The 14,617-nt window shown below is 37.4% G+C and overlaps 1 protein-coding gene across 1 annotated transcript in view; it reads left to right on the forward strand.

Annotated features, from left to right (window-relative positions):
* The window catches only part of LOC100465545 (bifunctional heparan sulfate N-deacetylase/N-sulfotransferase 4), a 270,808-nt gene that overhangs the window by 245,117 nt on the left and 11,074 nt on the right, over positions 1–14,617 (forward strand). Inside the window, exons 8-10 of the mRNA XM_034671694.1 lie at positions 3,460–3,556; positions 9,156–9,279; positions 11,301–11,475. Coding sequence (XP_034527585.1) covers positions 3,460–3,556; positions 9,156–9,279; positions 11,301–11,475 — 396 coding nt within the window. The remainder of the gene's footprint in view (positions 1–3,459; positions 3,557–9,155; positions 9,280–11,300; positions 11,476–14,617) is intronic.

Below are 14,617 nucleotides of genomic sequence, written 5' to 3' on the forward strand. Positions count from 1 at the left end.
TGCATTAGGATCAAGTCTGAGATAAGAAATTTGGTTCCAAATGATTTATTGAAGAGATGCTCTCAAGAAAAACCTATAAGGGAAAAAGTGAAACAGGAAAGAGAAGAGGAAACAGCTTATATGAATAGAGAAGGCAAATCCATATTCCGAATATGTGTGAGCAGGGGTCAGAATGGTCAGTGCCCTTTTCAAAATGGAAATGTCCAATAAAATCAATTTTCTACTAAGTGGCAGGAGAGTGCTATTTCTGGGATTTAGAACTGGTCTCTGTTACTGACAAATCAAATATTCAACCGTGGCTATAACTAGAGCAGACTTAGGAGAAGGAGGCCCATGAATGGCCTCCATCTTGCTATTGTGGCTACTCCATGACTTCAGCAATGGGTTGGCTAAGGACAGAGGTTAGAGGACATGTGGGAATATTGGGAACTGGCTGAATCATTCCGTCCACTTGGTTGTTTAGCACTTCTACATTTAATGTCCTCTCGTGTACATTAGTGTGTAGTACAAGTTCATCACAATTTTTGATCACCAGCATGGGTCCATCCACATGACCTTTTCCCAGAACTTATTAGCCCTAATATTCCCATGCTGCTCCTTTAAGTCCCTTGGCTAATCCATTCACCACTACCTATTCATCTGTTATATGCTTTTGTTGCCTTATTAGTCTATCCACAAAAAAGTAGATGACCCCGAACATTGCCCAGGACTCTGTTAATTGGAAGTTTTCCCTTAACTACTGGTTTTTCGGAACCTCTCCAAATGGGGCTGTAGTGCAGCAGCGGTCCACCTTAGCCCTCTGCCAACATATGAATCAACCTATCCAGAAACCAAGCTTGAGTTTCCCCTTCTTCATCAGCAGATTTTAGGGGGCCTTCCACGAAACTCTAAGAATGAGCTGATATAAAGATATTGGTGGAACAGTGATAGGTGACATAAGGGGCGGGGCCACTCATTTATAAGCTTACTTGTAGCCTTTGGATCAGCTTGAGATCAATCCCAGACATACCATTCTCATCTTACAATGAACTGCTACTGGGTACAACCCAATACACAGCTTATGATGACTAATCATGGCCACACAACCACTTTGAAAATTCATGACAAACTCTATCTCTTCTAGTAACATACCAGGAGTAGATACCAGTCTGAATGATCTGCTGGAGGTGACGCACCCTGCCGCAGAACCTCAGTGGTGTACTTTGTGATTCTCTTCTGGAGCTGGACCAAAACTCTATTTGGCGTCTTTTATACCATAGATGCCATAGTAGCATAGGTCTGCCCAGATGTTTGAGCCAAGTGGAAGGTCTGGTCTTATCTCTTACAGGACTCTTTCTTGTTCTGGGTTCCACTCAAAACACAATTTCCTGCAGCATCTTGTCAATGACTCAGAGCAGTATTCCCTAGCGCAATAAAATGCTGCTTCCTAAATCCAAAGTGGCCTATCAAGCCCTGTGCTTCTGTCTTAGTAGTAGGAGTCGCAAATAACAAAAACAGACCTTTACTTTGGCGGGAATGTCTCGGCATGCCTCACACCACTGGACCTTGAAAAATCACCAAAGGTGGTAGGCCCCCAAAACTTTGCTGGCTTTTCTTCCACCCTCTGGAATGCATGTGTCTTCCCAAGGCAGCCTGAATTCTTGATACTTGTTACCTAACATGTACAATTAACATCACATCATTGGTATAGTAGACCAAAGTTAAGTTCTGTGGAATGTCAAGATGACCCAGACCTGTTCAGTTATATAATGACCCTGAGGACAAGCAGCTTTGAAAATTATTTTTGAGGAAAAATTAAAATATTAGTTTGAGAAAAAATATATTTAAATAATATTTTTCTCTTCCTTTAGTGCTTTTTGTCCTCTTAAAAAATAAAAGCTTCAAAGCAAGAAGGGAGGAGACTAAACAAATTAAATAATGAGAATTCAAATGAACTAGAGGGTTTAATTTGGCATTCTTTAATTGAACTTTGGAAGTTCAACTGTGGTAAGCATTTCTTGATGGAGCTCCTATTTTTAATTAGATATATTTATATTCGGTGCTGGAATGTGATGTTGAGAAGTCTATGATTTTGCAGCACCTGTGTTTGGCAAAATGGTCAAAAGTGTCATAATTAAAGGCAACTTATCTAACAAGTTTTATCTAGAAAAATATTCATCAAAGAAAGATACTCTAAATGGAAAATAACTGAAATATTTGGTCTCTAATATTTAGGAATTTCAATATGAAAAAAAGTTAGAATTGGAAATAATAGAAACACATTTCCTTTAACAGAATTTACTCTTGCTTACTTCCACTCTATAAAGAAAATATTTCCCCAGTTAAAAATGTAGTGATCTATAGAAAAGAGTCCATTGAAAGTACCAACATTTTCAAATGTATTAATTATGAGTGGAATTTTGAAAAAGATTGCAGTCAGTTTTATGGGAAAGTAGAACATAATAGGGTCATACTGAAAACAATCATTCTTTAGTAGAACTTTGCTGACGTGATATTAGAAAAAAGATGTGGCTAAAGAACAGATTAAAGTACATAAATATGAACCATAAATGATTAGTCATCTTATGTCATTTTTAATATTTGGATAATAAATATAAAATTATAATTGTTTCAATGCCTAACATATGGTTTTAGACAGAATTTTATTTATGAAAATGATTTTAATATATTATTTAGATTAACTATAATAAAACCAATTTGTCAGTCAATAAATATTTTTAAAATTGTATTATTTTCATTTAATGGCCCTTTTAATTCTCAAAAGTGTCATGATTTAGGTAATAAACGTGGGTCACTCAAATGAAATGGACGAAGAATGGAATGGATATGTTGGGTCTGGCATTTCCTCACTACATCTATACAGCAATTATATAAATACAATTTAAAATATAGGTTAAAAGCTCAGAAGGGAGGTACAGGCTGGAAATGTTAATCTACTTCCCATCAGCTTATAGGGTATAGACAAACATTAGGATTTGCTGGATCAGCACAGAACAGCACACAATGTGAAAAAGAAAGGAAAAGTTGGCCAAGTCTGGAGTTCAAGGATGGCCCTTCCGCCTCTAGGGAAAAAAAATAGGAACAATGAGGGCAGAGCTCAGATATCTGAGAAAACATGGTCAAACGAGGTTAAGACAAGCGAAGGCTCAGATATACTAACGTGAAATGTAAAACCAGAGATGGAGTGGAATCTCAGCAGTTCGAACGCAGCCAAGTTTCAGCAGAGGATGACAGCAAGATCAGCTTGATGCTGAGCTCTAGCCTTGGTGCCAGGAAAAGAAGGAAGGTGCCATTTTATAAGGAAACAGTTTGGAAACCAGAGAACCAGAACCAGAACAGAGTCTAACTCCTAGTTCTAGGGCATCAGGCAAGAATTTGATCCTGTCCTTTGAACAATTTTTACATTACATGACCAGAGATTCATTACACAGTAAGATTTATCGTTCTTCCTTCCTGCAGAATCCATGTGATGATAAACGGCACAAAGACATTTGGTCCAGAGAGAAAACTTGTGACCACTTGCCAAAATTCCTTGTCATCGGGCCACAAAAAACAGGTAGGAATAGCCAACTGTGCTGTCTGATTCTTTTTTTATTTTATTTTTTTATTTTTTCCTTTTTGTCATGAAACATGTTGCCATACAGTATAATTGGATTAGGTCTCGCTTTGTGAAATATCTAGACATCTATTCAAGTTCATTATTTGAATTGTTCTTCATTCCTATGGACCATCTTTGTGCTATGATCCGCAAAGGGACCCTAACGCTGCCTATTAATTAGACTTAAGGACTAAATTTTAACTGTAGATTTTAAAGCTGTTCAACAGATGTCAAATTTTTGACACTTTGTGTTAATGTACCATAGTTGCAGTATCTGATTTTTAATCCCTACTTTTTTGTAGCTTTGCCTAATTATGTCCTAAGTTAGGTTTGAAAGCAAACACTTGGCTTGATTTAAACAATTTTACACTGTATATCAGCCTTGAATTGATTTTTTTCAGAGCCATTGCCATCATTACTTTCAAATATTCTACATGTGTGATTTGTTTTTTAAAAATAATTACTAAGTATAAATATGGTTTGGACTTATTATCTGACACACCTGAGGTTCATCGAGCATTTTTCCCTTAGTGTTTTCTTATATGCTGAAGGACAAGTGTATAAGACTGCAGTAAAAGAGAGTGGAAGTATTTCACCAATGAGATGACACTTTCAATTAGAATATTTTATACTTTCTTCAGCATGTGACAGTTTTATACACTTTGCTCATGTCCTGATTAATTAAAGTTTTTATTGAGTTGCTGTATTTTGAATTCACTACTTTGACTAGAAGCATTTTCATCAGTGAGTGCACAAACCATAACACAAAACAAACAGTCACAATAAATAAGCCTGGCCCAGATGAAGATATTTGTAATACAAGCAAGTAGATCATTTTAAAGGTTGTGGGCAAAATTTCCAGACTATTAGATACTGGTTGTTGAAATCTTTTCTTCCTCCAGGAATATAAATTGTATTACAACAGTAAGTTACACATGTGCAGGGAGGGGAAAAAATCAGCACATATTTTCAGATATATCACTTGTGTTGTTGTTGTTTAAAATGTGCATTAATTTCTACCAACTCCCTTATAGCAGGGCTAGCTCTGGAAAGACTACTAAAGAAATAAAACATTCTTGTGTTGTAAAATTATGCTAAGAATTTAATTTAAAGATACATCTTTTATCATTTTTCATAGAATATTATTACTTCTTAGTTCTGCTAGAAAACTACAGGTTAGTAAGTATAAATCTAGTTTTCCTTCTTGTTTGTATTTATAAAGACAATAACTTACACCTTTAGATTTTAATATTTGACCTACCAGTATGGAAATAACTAAGCTTTCAGCTGCTTTTGGCATCCCCAAGGCAAACAAACAAACAAGCTAAAATAAAGGAATTGCATGCTAATATTTTATATGCTGTGAAAATGCTATTCTAATGTGAAAATGGTTGTGATAATTCTTAAAATCTGTTCAATCATAGAAGTCTGAAGTCGTCTTTTGTTCTCCTCATTGCTTTAGTTGGCAAAATTCCCACTGCTGTCAGAGCTGTAAATTTCCTGGAGGCAGCAAATGCTAAGAATTTGGTCTTCAATGCAAAGTTGTCTTTAAACAACGTAAACATGGCCTACACATCCCTTGCAATAAATTGAGATATAAACTTAGTCCTCAAAGTCCTTTTTTCTCAACTGTTATGAGGTGTAAATTAAAGGAACTGATGTCCCTCTTCTCTGTTGCTGAATCCTGGAAGGAATTCCTTTCAGCTGATAGTGGGGCAGTGCATGAGGACAGACAGAGAGCAGGGTGGGTCTGGGCTTTCTGGCACTCAAAGATTAAATCTTAGTCCTGCTAGGATCCTTTGGACAGACAGGCATTTTTGTGATTCCGGATTAAATTTTGATATTACCAGGTTAGGAGGGGATTTCCGGAAGGGTTAAATTTTGCACAATATATTTTTTTTTAGATTTTATCTATTTATTTGAGAGAGAGCACAAGTAGGGAGAGGGGCAGAGCGTGAGGGAGAGGGAGAAACAGACGCCCCACTAAGCAGGGAGCTCAATGTGGGGCTCCATCCCAGGACCCCAGATCAGGACCTGAGGCAAAAGTAGATGCTTAACGCACTGAGCCACCCAGGTGCCCCTAGCACAATAATTCTAGAAGCATAACTTTTGGCCTTACTTCTCTCAGAAAATCAGTGTCCCCATTGTCCATATTATTTTCTCACGATTTGATTGGCTTACTCTGGTAAAACTAAAAACAAAATTAATTGTATATAAAATAGAATGCAGTTTCTCTGAGAGTACTGCCAGGGATGAGGTCTCTTTTACTTCCTCCACAAAATATTTATATCAAATACATTGGATAAAAATGAATGTCAGTAATAGATGAAAACACAGGTTATAATAAAATAAAACACATTTTGGGGCAGTGAGCCCAGGTTTTATGACTGATTATATGAATATCAAGCCACATCCTACTGTCCCCAGTTGAAAAGGCTTTCTCCTTCCTTCCTGTCCTTTCTCCCTCCTCCTCGAAGTCCCTCCTGCTTCTGGTGGCATGAAGATGCTGTGGCTCAGAACATAAAGGGTTTGACTTTATGTAACTCGGGGGAGATCTTGGACAATTCTGTGATCATCAGGGTGATTAAACATTTGTACGTGTTACTGAGTGAGATTATAATGTATTTATTTCTCGATATTCAGCAATAGTTCAAAAATATTCCTTTATCTGTACCCTGGATCCATCCAGTCTCAACATCTCAGGGATATTAAACTATCAATATTCTCAGCTCTCTTATGTGTCTCAAATCTCTCTCTCTCTCTCTCTCTCTCTCTCTCTCTCTCTGTCTCTCTCTCTCTCTCTCACACACACACACACACACATACATACACACACACTATTCTCATCATCAGCTAAACATCTTTATGTAGGTCCCATCTTAAAAGGTATATAGAAAGAACCTTTCTGAATTCTCTGTTCCCTTCCAAATACTACTCTATAATACTCTAATTTGTTTCTTCTCCCTGGAACATTTTTGTTCCTCCTCTCATAGTTTCTCCTTTTTGAACTCCTGTTATTTTCAGGAGTGTTTCCGATCAGTTCTTGAGGACTCCATTGCTCCCCCTAATTTTATATCTGTGTTTTTCAATGTGTTTGAGACAGTCCTTTGGTCCTCTAATTCAGTTCCTAACCAGTTCTGACTCCTTTAATTTTTAAACTGAGTTTATATGATTTGATTCCATTTTTGTTAATCTTTATTTTATTTTTTAAAGATTGTATTTATTTATTTATTTGAGAGAGAGATAGACAGAGAGAACACAAGCAGGGTGAGGGACAGAGGGAGAAGCAGACTCCCTGCTGAGCTGGAACCCGGACGTGGGGCTCAATCCTGGGACTCCCGGATCATGACCTGAGCTGAAGGCAGACGCTTAACTGGTTGAGCTACCCAGGCACCCCCATTTTTGTTAATTTTTAAAAGTTGTTTTTGGGGCGCTTTGATGGCTCTGTCGGTTAAGTGTCTGACTTTTAGTTTTGGCTTAGGTCATGATCACAGGGTCATGAGATGGAGCCCTGGGAGGGCTCCATGCTCAGGGGGTGTGTCTGCTTGAGATTCTCTCTCTCCCCCTTCCTCTGCCCCTACCCCTGTGCTCACTCATGCTCTCTCTCTAAAACGACTAAATCTTTAAAAACAAAAATAATCAAAAGTTGTTTTAAATTAGTAATTAAATTGTTAAGGGCATTTATTAATTTTACCCTCCCATTTCACTAGGAACCACCTATTCTGGATTCCTTCACCTTTCTTCATCCAAGGTGGTGGTTCCCTTAGATCTGTTATCACTTTCTTTTAACTACTCATGTCCCTATTCAGTCTTGGTGGTCCTGTAAAGCTGTGAGGATCTAATCAGGTGGCCATCTCATTAATACTTAAAGCACAGTAGCCTTTGCTCCTGCAAGCTTAAGATATGTTGGAATAAAATACCAATTCTCTGATGATCTGCTCAGCTTGGATCCAGATCCCCGGCTGCAATTGTAACTGTCCTGAAAGCACACCTGTGTAGCTCATCTCCAACTCTGCTAGGGGTGGGAAATCCAACCAACCTTCCTGGGTCCAACGTGTTATACAAAAGGGATCATCTTTTCCAGAAGGGAAATTTTGATTTACAAGAACTATGGAAACCCAGTCACTTCATGATTCTTTCTGCCATGGCCCTCAGTGTCTTGCCCAACTCAAAAGAAAACAAGGGTCAGAGATGGCATCTGAGCCTTCTGTGATGTGTACGCTCCATGGGTTCTATCAGCCAGTCTGCCCAGCCTAGGGCCTCAGTTTTCAGATCAGATACCCCATTTTGCTAGGGCAGTACATTCAAGTGCCCATCTTTCCCGATTCCCGCCCTCCTCTTTCAACCTTACTGGGAACACATGTTTTTAAGGTACAACCTGAGAAAACACTTCCTCCTGGAAGGTTTCACAGACTTCTCAAGTCTAAGTCACCCATTCTCTCGTGTGTTAGAAAAGCACTCTGGTCTTTTCTCACTATGGAAACTGTTTCACATGTTGCAATTACCTGTTTACTTGACCCACGTCCACACATACACTTTAAGTTAATCAAGGCCAGCAAATGAGTTTTTCTTATCAAGAGTTCTCACCAGGGGAAAAAAAAAAAAAGTTATCACCAGGGACTTACACAGAGTAGCACCAGTCAGCATGTGTTGAATAGTTTGATTTAATTTAATTGATTTGAATATAATATTAATTGAGATCCACCAGGTTCAGGTATTGAGATGGATGCCATTGGTGCTTTAGCCACTCCCCTGACTCCATGAGAAAATTTGAACCACCAGTATCTGAAGTTCTTTCCCAGCTTAGAGCACAGTATCATCCCCTTCAGATGCCCAGTTTTGTCATATCTATGTACAACCACCTATGTGGTTTTTGCATTTTTTGTATGTGATACATCTCCTGTGGTACCTTATTTCACATTTTTCCTTCAAGTAAATGACTTTTCACCTCAAATAAAATAATTTAAAGCAGAAACTCTGCATCATCCTATAAGCAGGAGAACAGTTATTGCATATCAAAGAGAAAAAATGTAAAAAAAAAAAAAGTACATCGAAGACAAAAATAACTGTATCATCAGTCTGCTTCACTTTGCCTACATACTAATATTAAATCAGATGTTTAGGTAAATAGAATCATGAAGACTAATAAAAGAATACTTAGATTGTTGCCACATGAATTGCACTTAATTGATTTTAAGGAAGTCATTTTTTAAAAGGTTTTATTTATTTATTTGAGACACAGAGAGAGAGAGAGAGAGGGAGAGAGAGAATGAGCAGGAGGGCTGGGGGGAAAGACGAAGGGAGAGGGAGAAGCAGACTCCAGCTGAGCAGGGAGCCCTACACGGGGCTGGATCCCAGCACCCCTGGAATCATGACCTGAGCCAAAGGCAGACGCTTAATCAACTGAGCCACCCAGGTGTCCCTTAAGGAAATCATTTTAACACCAGAAAAAAACTGGTCTTCTGCAAATTACTTTTTGAGCAAAAATTTTGCTAAAGTAGGGTTCGTCTCTTCTTTTGTTGCCAAATATAACCCTTTGCCTCCTTTTTTGCTATAGGAACAACTGCACTTTATTTATTCCTTCTTATGCACCCTTCCATCATCAGCAATCTTCCCAGTCCCAAAACATTTGAAGAAGTTCAATTCTTTAATGGCAACAACTACCACAAGGGAATTGATTGGTAAGGAAAATAACAAAAAATAAAGACCATTATTAACACATGCTCAATCACAGCAGAGCAATTATAGATGTATGCATGGCATCTGCGTAATTACAGCATAAATTTGTTATGCTCAATTCTATAGTGAATTAGAAATTAATTTATAATGAGGATATGTTTAATCAATGTTGCCTATAATTTGATTTGGACAGTGCAATAATGATAATATTTTTCTGGTGAATTAATGTGATTGAGTAAAGAAGATTATGGAATATTTTTGTCAGAATTATTCATAAAGATATTTAAAATTCTGCTTAAGCATATTATTATTTTACTGTGACTAGAATTTTTTTAACTACATAATTTGTCTTCACAAATGATGCTTGAGGAAACAAATGGAAAAGTTATTTTATACTCTGTGACATGTATCCTTCATTAACCACATAGTCTATAAAATGTTGTATTATAATATAAGCTGATAGTTGTCATACAAATAATAACATAGCATTTCCAAAACCATATTAATGCCAGCCATGCACATGCATAAAAGGAATATTACTTTGCATTTAATTATGAAAAATTTTAAAATCACAGTATTTTCCCTAAACTGAAATAGAATAAACCTGATATTAGAACTGGTCTTTACTACGGAGCTTCTTTCAAGCTTTATCCCAATTTTCTAAGAAAATATCGCTCTGATTCCAACTTCTAGTTATATAAGGCAAATCTCCTCCAAGGAGAATTCCCCTAAACGCATACCTCTGTAGCGTGTAACTTTATGTCAACACCACATATGAACCTGTCCCCCAAAAGAGGCCTGTTCTGTTTAGACCCTGCCAGGGTTAGAGTAGGGGAGGGCCAATGCCAGCGAGCAGATCTGGCTTCCTATCACGTGTAGAGACTGCAACCGCTATGCACCTAAGATATTACTATTCTACCTTACTTTAAAAAGACTAAATGAATTTTGGAAGTGCATGCAAGTTACTAAAAGCAGAACAGCAATTTTCTCTTCTCTGTGAGCTCAAATGGAACACAAATTGTTAAGCAGNTGCACCCGCTCTGCACCTAAGATATTACTATTCTACCTTACTTTAAAAAGACTAAATGAATTTTGGAAGCGCACGCAAGTTACTAAAAGCAGAACAGCAATTTTCTCTTCTCTGTGAGCTCAAATGGAACACAAATTGTTAAGCAGGAATATAGATGAGACTTTTCACCACTTCACATTTGGGAAACATAATAACAAATGTCAAAGAGGAAAATAAGTGTCTTATATGAATTCTTAATTGCTCTCATTATTTATTTCTAAAACATTTGAGGGTTAGAAAAGTGATGAGCTGTAAGGAGGATTACACACATAATTAAAGCCTTGCCCTGAGTTAACCTCTGAACATATTGATTCCATAATCTACACGCAGAGGCATGTTCCGACGGCATCTGGAGGAGTGAACCCGCCGAGGCACCACAGGATCAACTAGCAGGAAATATCCTCTTAATGACTCTAGATAGACTGTAATGTGCTCACATTGCTACACATACTACAAATTATGCAGAAGTTTGAAAGGAGGAGAGCAGCTATGCCCTACTCTGTTTAGGATTTTATAGCTCTTCTGACTTACACATCCTCCTCTCTTGTGCACTTCCATCTTAAATTAAAATTTTTGCATTCAAGTTTGCAAACAAAAATTTACTCTTTTAAAATATTTAGTAGGCAATACTGTGTAATTTGCCTTTTGCCAAGGGTAAACTTAATTTTTCTGGATTTGACTTTTGATAGCAGAGAACATCAACCCAAATCTAAAAGATTTTCCCTCTCTTCTTAACAATCCACCTATTTCAAATCCCTCTTTCCCCTGCCCTACATAGTTCATTAGAATCAGCTTGTCTTCACAGTCAAAGTGTATAGAATAGCCATGATTTCAACTATGATAACTCTAATAATTAGAAATCAATATAAATGAATGTAAAAATGTTCAATTATTTCATATCCATAGCATGTTAGAGAAAAACTTAGATCTCAGATTATTTTTCTCTGCCTTCAGGTATATGGACTTTTTTCCTACTCCATCCAACATTACAGGTGACTTTCTATTTGAAAAGAGTGCTAATTACTTCCATTCAGAAGAAGCTCCCAAGCGAGCAGCATCTCTGGTCCCCAAAGCCAAGATCATCACCATCCTCATCGACCCCTCAGACAGGGCATACTCTTGGTACCAGGTATGAAGCAGTAAAAAATATTTTTAAAAACATTCGGCCATGGCCGAAATGTAAGCAATGGTGGATACCAAAATAAAGTCTAGATATCCAGATGTATTTAACAGCCAAATGGTACAGAGCTAATGTCCCCAAAAAAAGAAAGGAAAAGAAAAGAAATTGTAAATAATAAAAGCTGAATATTTGATTCATGTGAAGTTGGGCAAGGAATTTCGAGCATAAAGTAATAGAAAACATCAAACATAAAGGATTAATAGATTGACTAGACAGTATAAACATGTAAAATAGTAGTCTATCAGAATTAACAAAATAAAGATACATATCTAAGTAGAGAATCTTTAATAATACATGGTAAATGGTTTAGGACCCTTAACGTGTAGGAGAAAAAAAGGTTCTGTAAATTGGTAAAAATAAAAAATATAATATCTCAGTAGAAAAATGAGCGAATAAACAGAATGCATAGGTAGATATTTCACATACACAAAGACAGCCACTAATGTGACTGCTCAACAATTTATATGAAAAATGATCAACCCAGTTAGGGAGCAACAAAATATAAATCAAAATGATAACTATTTCTGAGTATCATCTTGCCAAAAATTGTAATGTTTATTCTCCCTGCTGGCAAGGGTGTGATGGCAAAGATATTCAAACATTCCAATAGAAGGGTATAGATGGAGATCTTTTCTGAACGCTAATTTGGCAATAATTATCAAAATAGTTTTGTAAAGGTCCTGTTGTGTTATGGATACTCTTCTGGAATCAATCATAAAGAAACTTCAAAGGGATGGACAAACATTTATCCCTTTCTATACCACAGTACTAGTCAAACAATAATAACAATAAAAGTAAAAGTAAATACCCAGCAATATAAATTTGTGTCACACTGCAGTCCAATATTCTGCAACAATATTTAGTGGTGGTTTTAATCAGTAGAATATTAATTAAAACATTGTGTCCATTTTAATGTGTGGATAGATATTAATCAAATAATCACAAAGATACATAATTAGAAATTTTGAATGTTCTGTGAGGAAATTTGTAAGGTACTAAGAAAGCATTCTCTAGAGAAACAAACTTTAGACTTAAGACTGAAGAATGAGTCCGTATAAACTAAGGGGGATAGAAGGAGAGTCGGGGAAAGGGAAAAGTATATGTGGTCCCCTGGGTGCAAGGATTAGCACATTTAAAGAACTAAGAAAACTTCCATGTGGTTAGAGAGCAAAACCCGAGGTGGAGACCGGTGGGAGATGAGTCTGAGATGTACGCAGACGCCAGGACTCGGTTGGGGGAACCGTGTGGCTGAAAGCAACTGAAAGCCTTTGACGAGTTAAGCCAGTATGTGACTACCAGATTTCCTTTTAGAGGCTGCTGAGAAATAGAGGCAGCACTGACAGCAAGAGTTAAGTATAGACTGAGGGAAGTATAAAGTATCAAGGGACATGTAGGGATTAAAACCAACAGAACCCGGTGAGGAAACATAGCCAAGGATGAACCAAATTTCTGATGTGGACAACAGGGTTATGAGTATATATTCCCATNCCTGGTGAGGAAACATAGCCAAGGATGAACCAAATTTCTGATGTGGACAACAGGGTTATGAGTATATATTCCCATAAAAATAGAAGCACTGAAGAAGGACACGGGACTGGTTCAGGGGAAGGCTGCTAAAGATGTGGTACAAATGGTGATCGTGAGGTATGGAATCACTGTTGTCTGGAGAAGAACAGTAGAGTCAGCAGGCACTCTGGAGAGAGGTCAGAGCTGAAGACAGAAATTTGTGAATCAGAGGCCAAAAGCCACAAAAATGATGAAACTGCCTAAGGAGAGAGTTTAGAGAAGCAAGTATAGAGAATGATGAGGCAGCCACGGAGATAAGAAAACACAGCCAGAGGAGTAGAAGGAAAAATCCAGGAATGTGATGACACTGAATACAAGGGGATGGAGTACGACCAAATGGAGGAGGTGACCACAGTGTCAAAGCACCGCTAAGAAATTAGACAGGAAAACAAGGCCTGAATTGTTTTCTCTGAGATGAAAGGCATGGAGGCAAGCAGAACCTTTAGCGACAGAATGAGAAGAACAAAACCAGATGGATTTGGTGGAGGAAAAACTAAGTGGGAAGAAGACATAGAAATGAGAGGTTTCAAAGGGGAAAAACAAGACCCATGCTTATTACAGAGACGTTAAAGTGGGTTCAAGGAAACTGATTTATGGTGGTAGTGATTTGAATCATGAGAGGTTTCCAAAAAGGAGAGATGTTTAAGGCCCAGGAGAGAAACTGGAAATCAGTCCTGTGACCATCCTGAGATGGGGCCAGGAAGAGATGACTATAGGAAATAGCTTAGATGGGAGGGAAGCATCCAGACTTCCCTTGTCTTGTGCAGGGACCCTCCTGGCAAGCTGTTGGAGTCTCTGGGTCCCATTTCAGAAACACGTTTCAAAAGCACAAAACTATGCAGAATTACAGAGAAACAACTTTCTTAAAATATAATTGTCAAAGTAACTTTTAAATCAGTAACAAATTTTTATTTATTTAACAATGAAATGCCCAGATCTAATGGCAGGACTAATGCTGCTATAATGTTGAAGGAAGGGTGAACATGAACGGCATTTTGCTATACCTGAAACCCCTGTAATGTGATACAAAAATAGCTGATTTTTATTGGTGGTAAAATCACAGGTATAATAAATGCAAAATTTTATTTAAAAGTTACTGAAAATAAAAAGACTATTTTTTTTTCCAGATCCAAGTTCATAGACCCTCTGAATTATATCAGTAGAGCTCTGGTTAAGAATCCTCCCATTGAAACGTAAGAGTTAGAAGAGAGGATAAATGTACGTGCTGGTAAATTTGAAGGTCTGAGATAGAGAAATTGAAGTGATTCCGATGGGCTCTTTTTCCTTTGGAAAATTAGAATGAGTTAATCTGATGGAAAAGAAGGAGATAATTTGGGAGACAGCACTTTGAGGAGACAAAAAAGGCAATGCGAAATCTTTGTACAGGGGTGTGATAAAGTTGACCACAGAAATGTAAAATTGCCGATAGCAGTGAAGGCCTAATTAAAGGTGATCTTGAATTTATGGTGGTAATAATACATGCACTAAAATCCCATGATATGAGTGCATTTGTGTATGTGTATGT

The sequence above is a fragment of the Ailuropoda melanoleuca genome, chromosome 11 (assembly GCF_002007445.2).
Source record: "Ailuropoda melanoleuca isolate Jingjing chromosome 11, ASM200744v2, whole genome shotgun sequence".
NCBI lineage: Eukaryota > Metazoa > Chordata > Mammalia > Carnivora > Ursidae > Ailuropoda > Ailuropoda melanoleuca.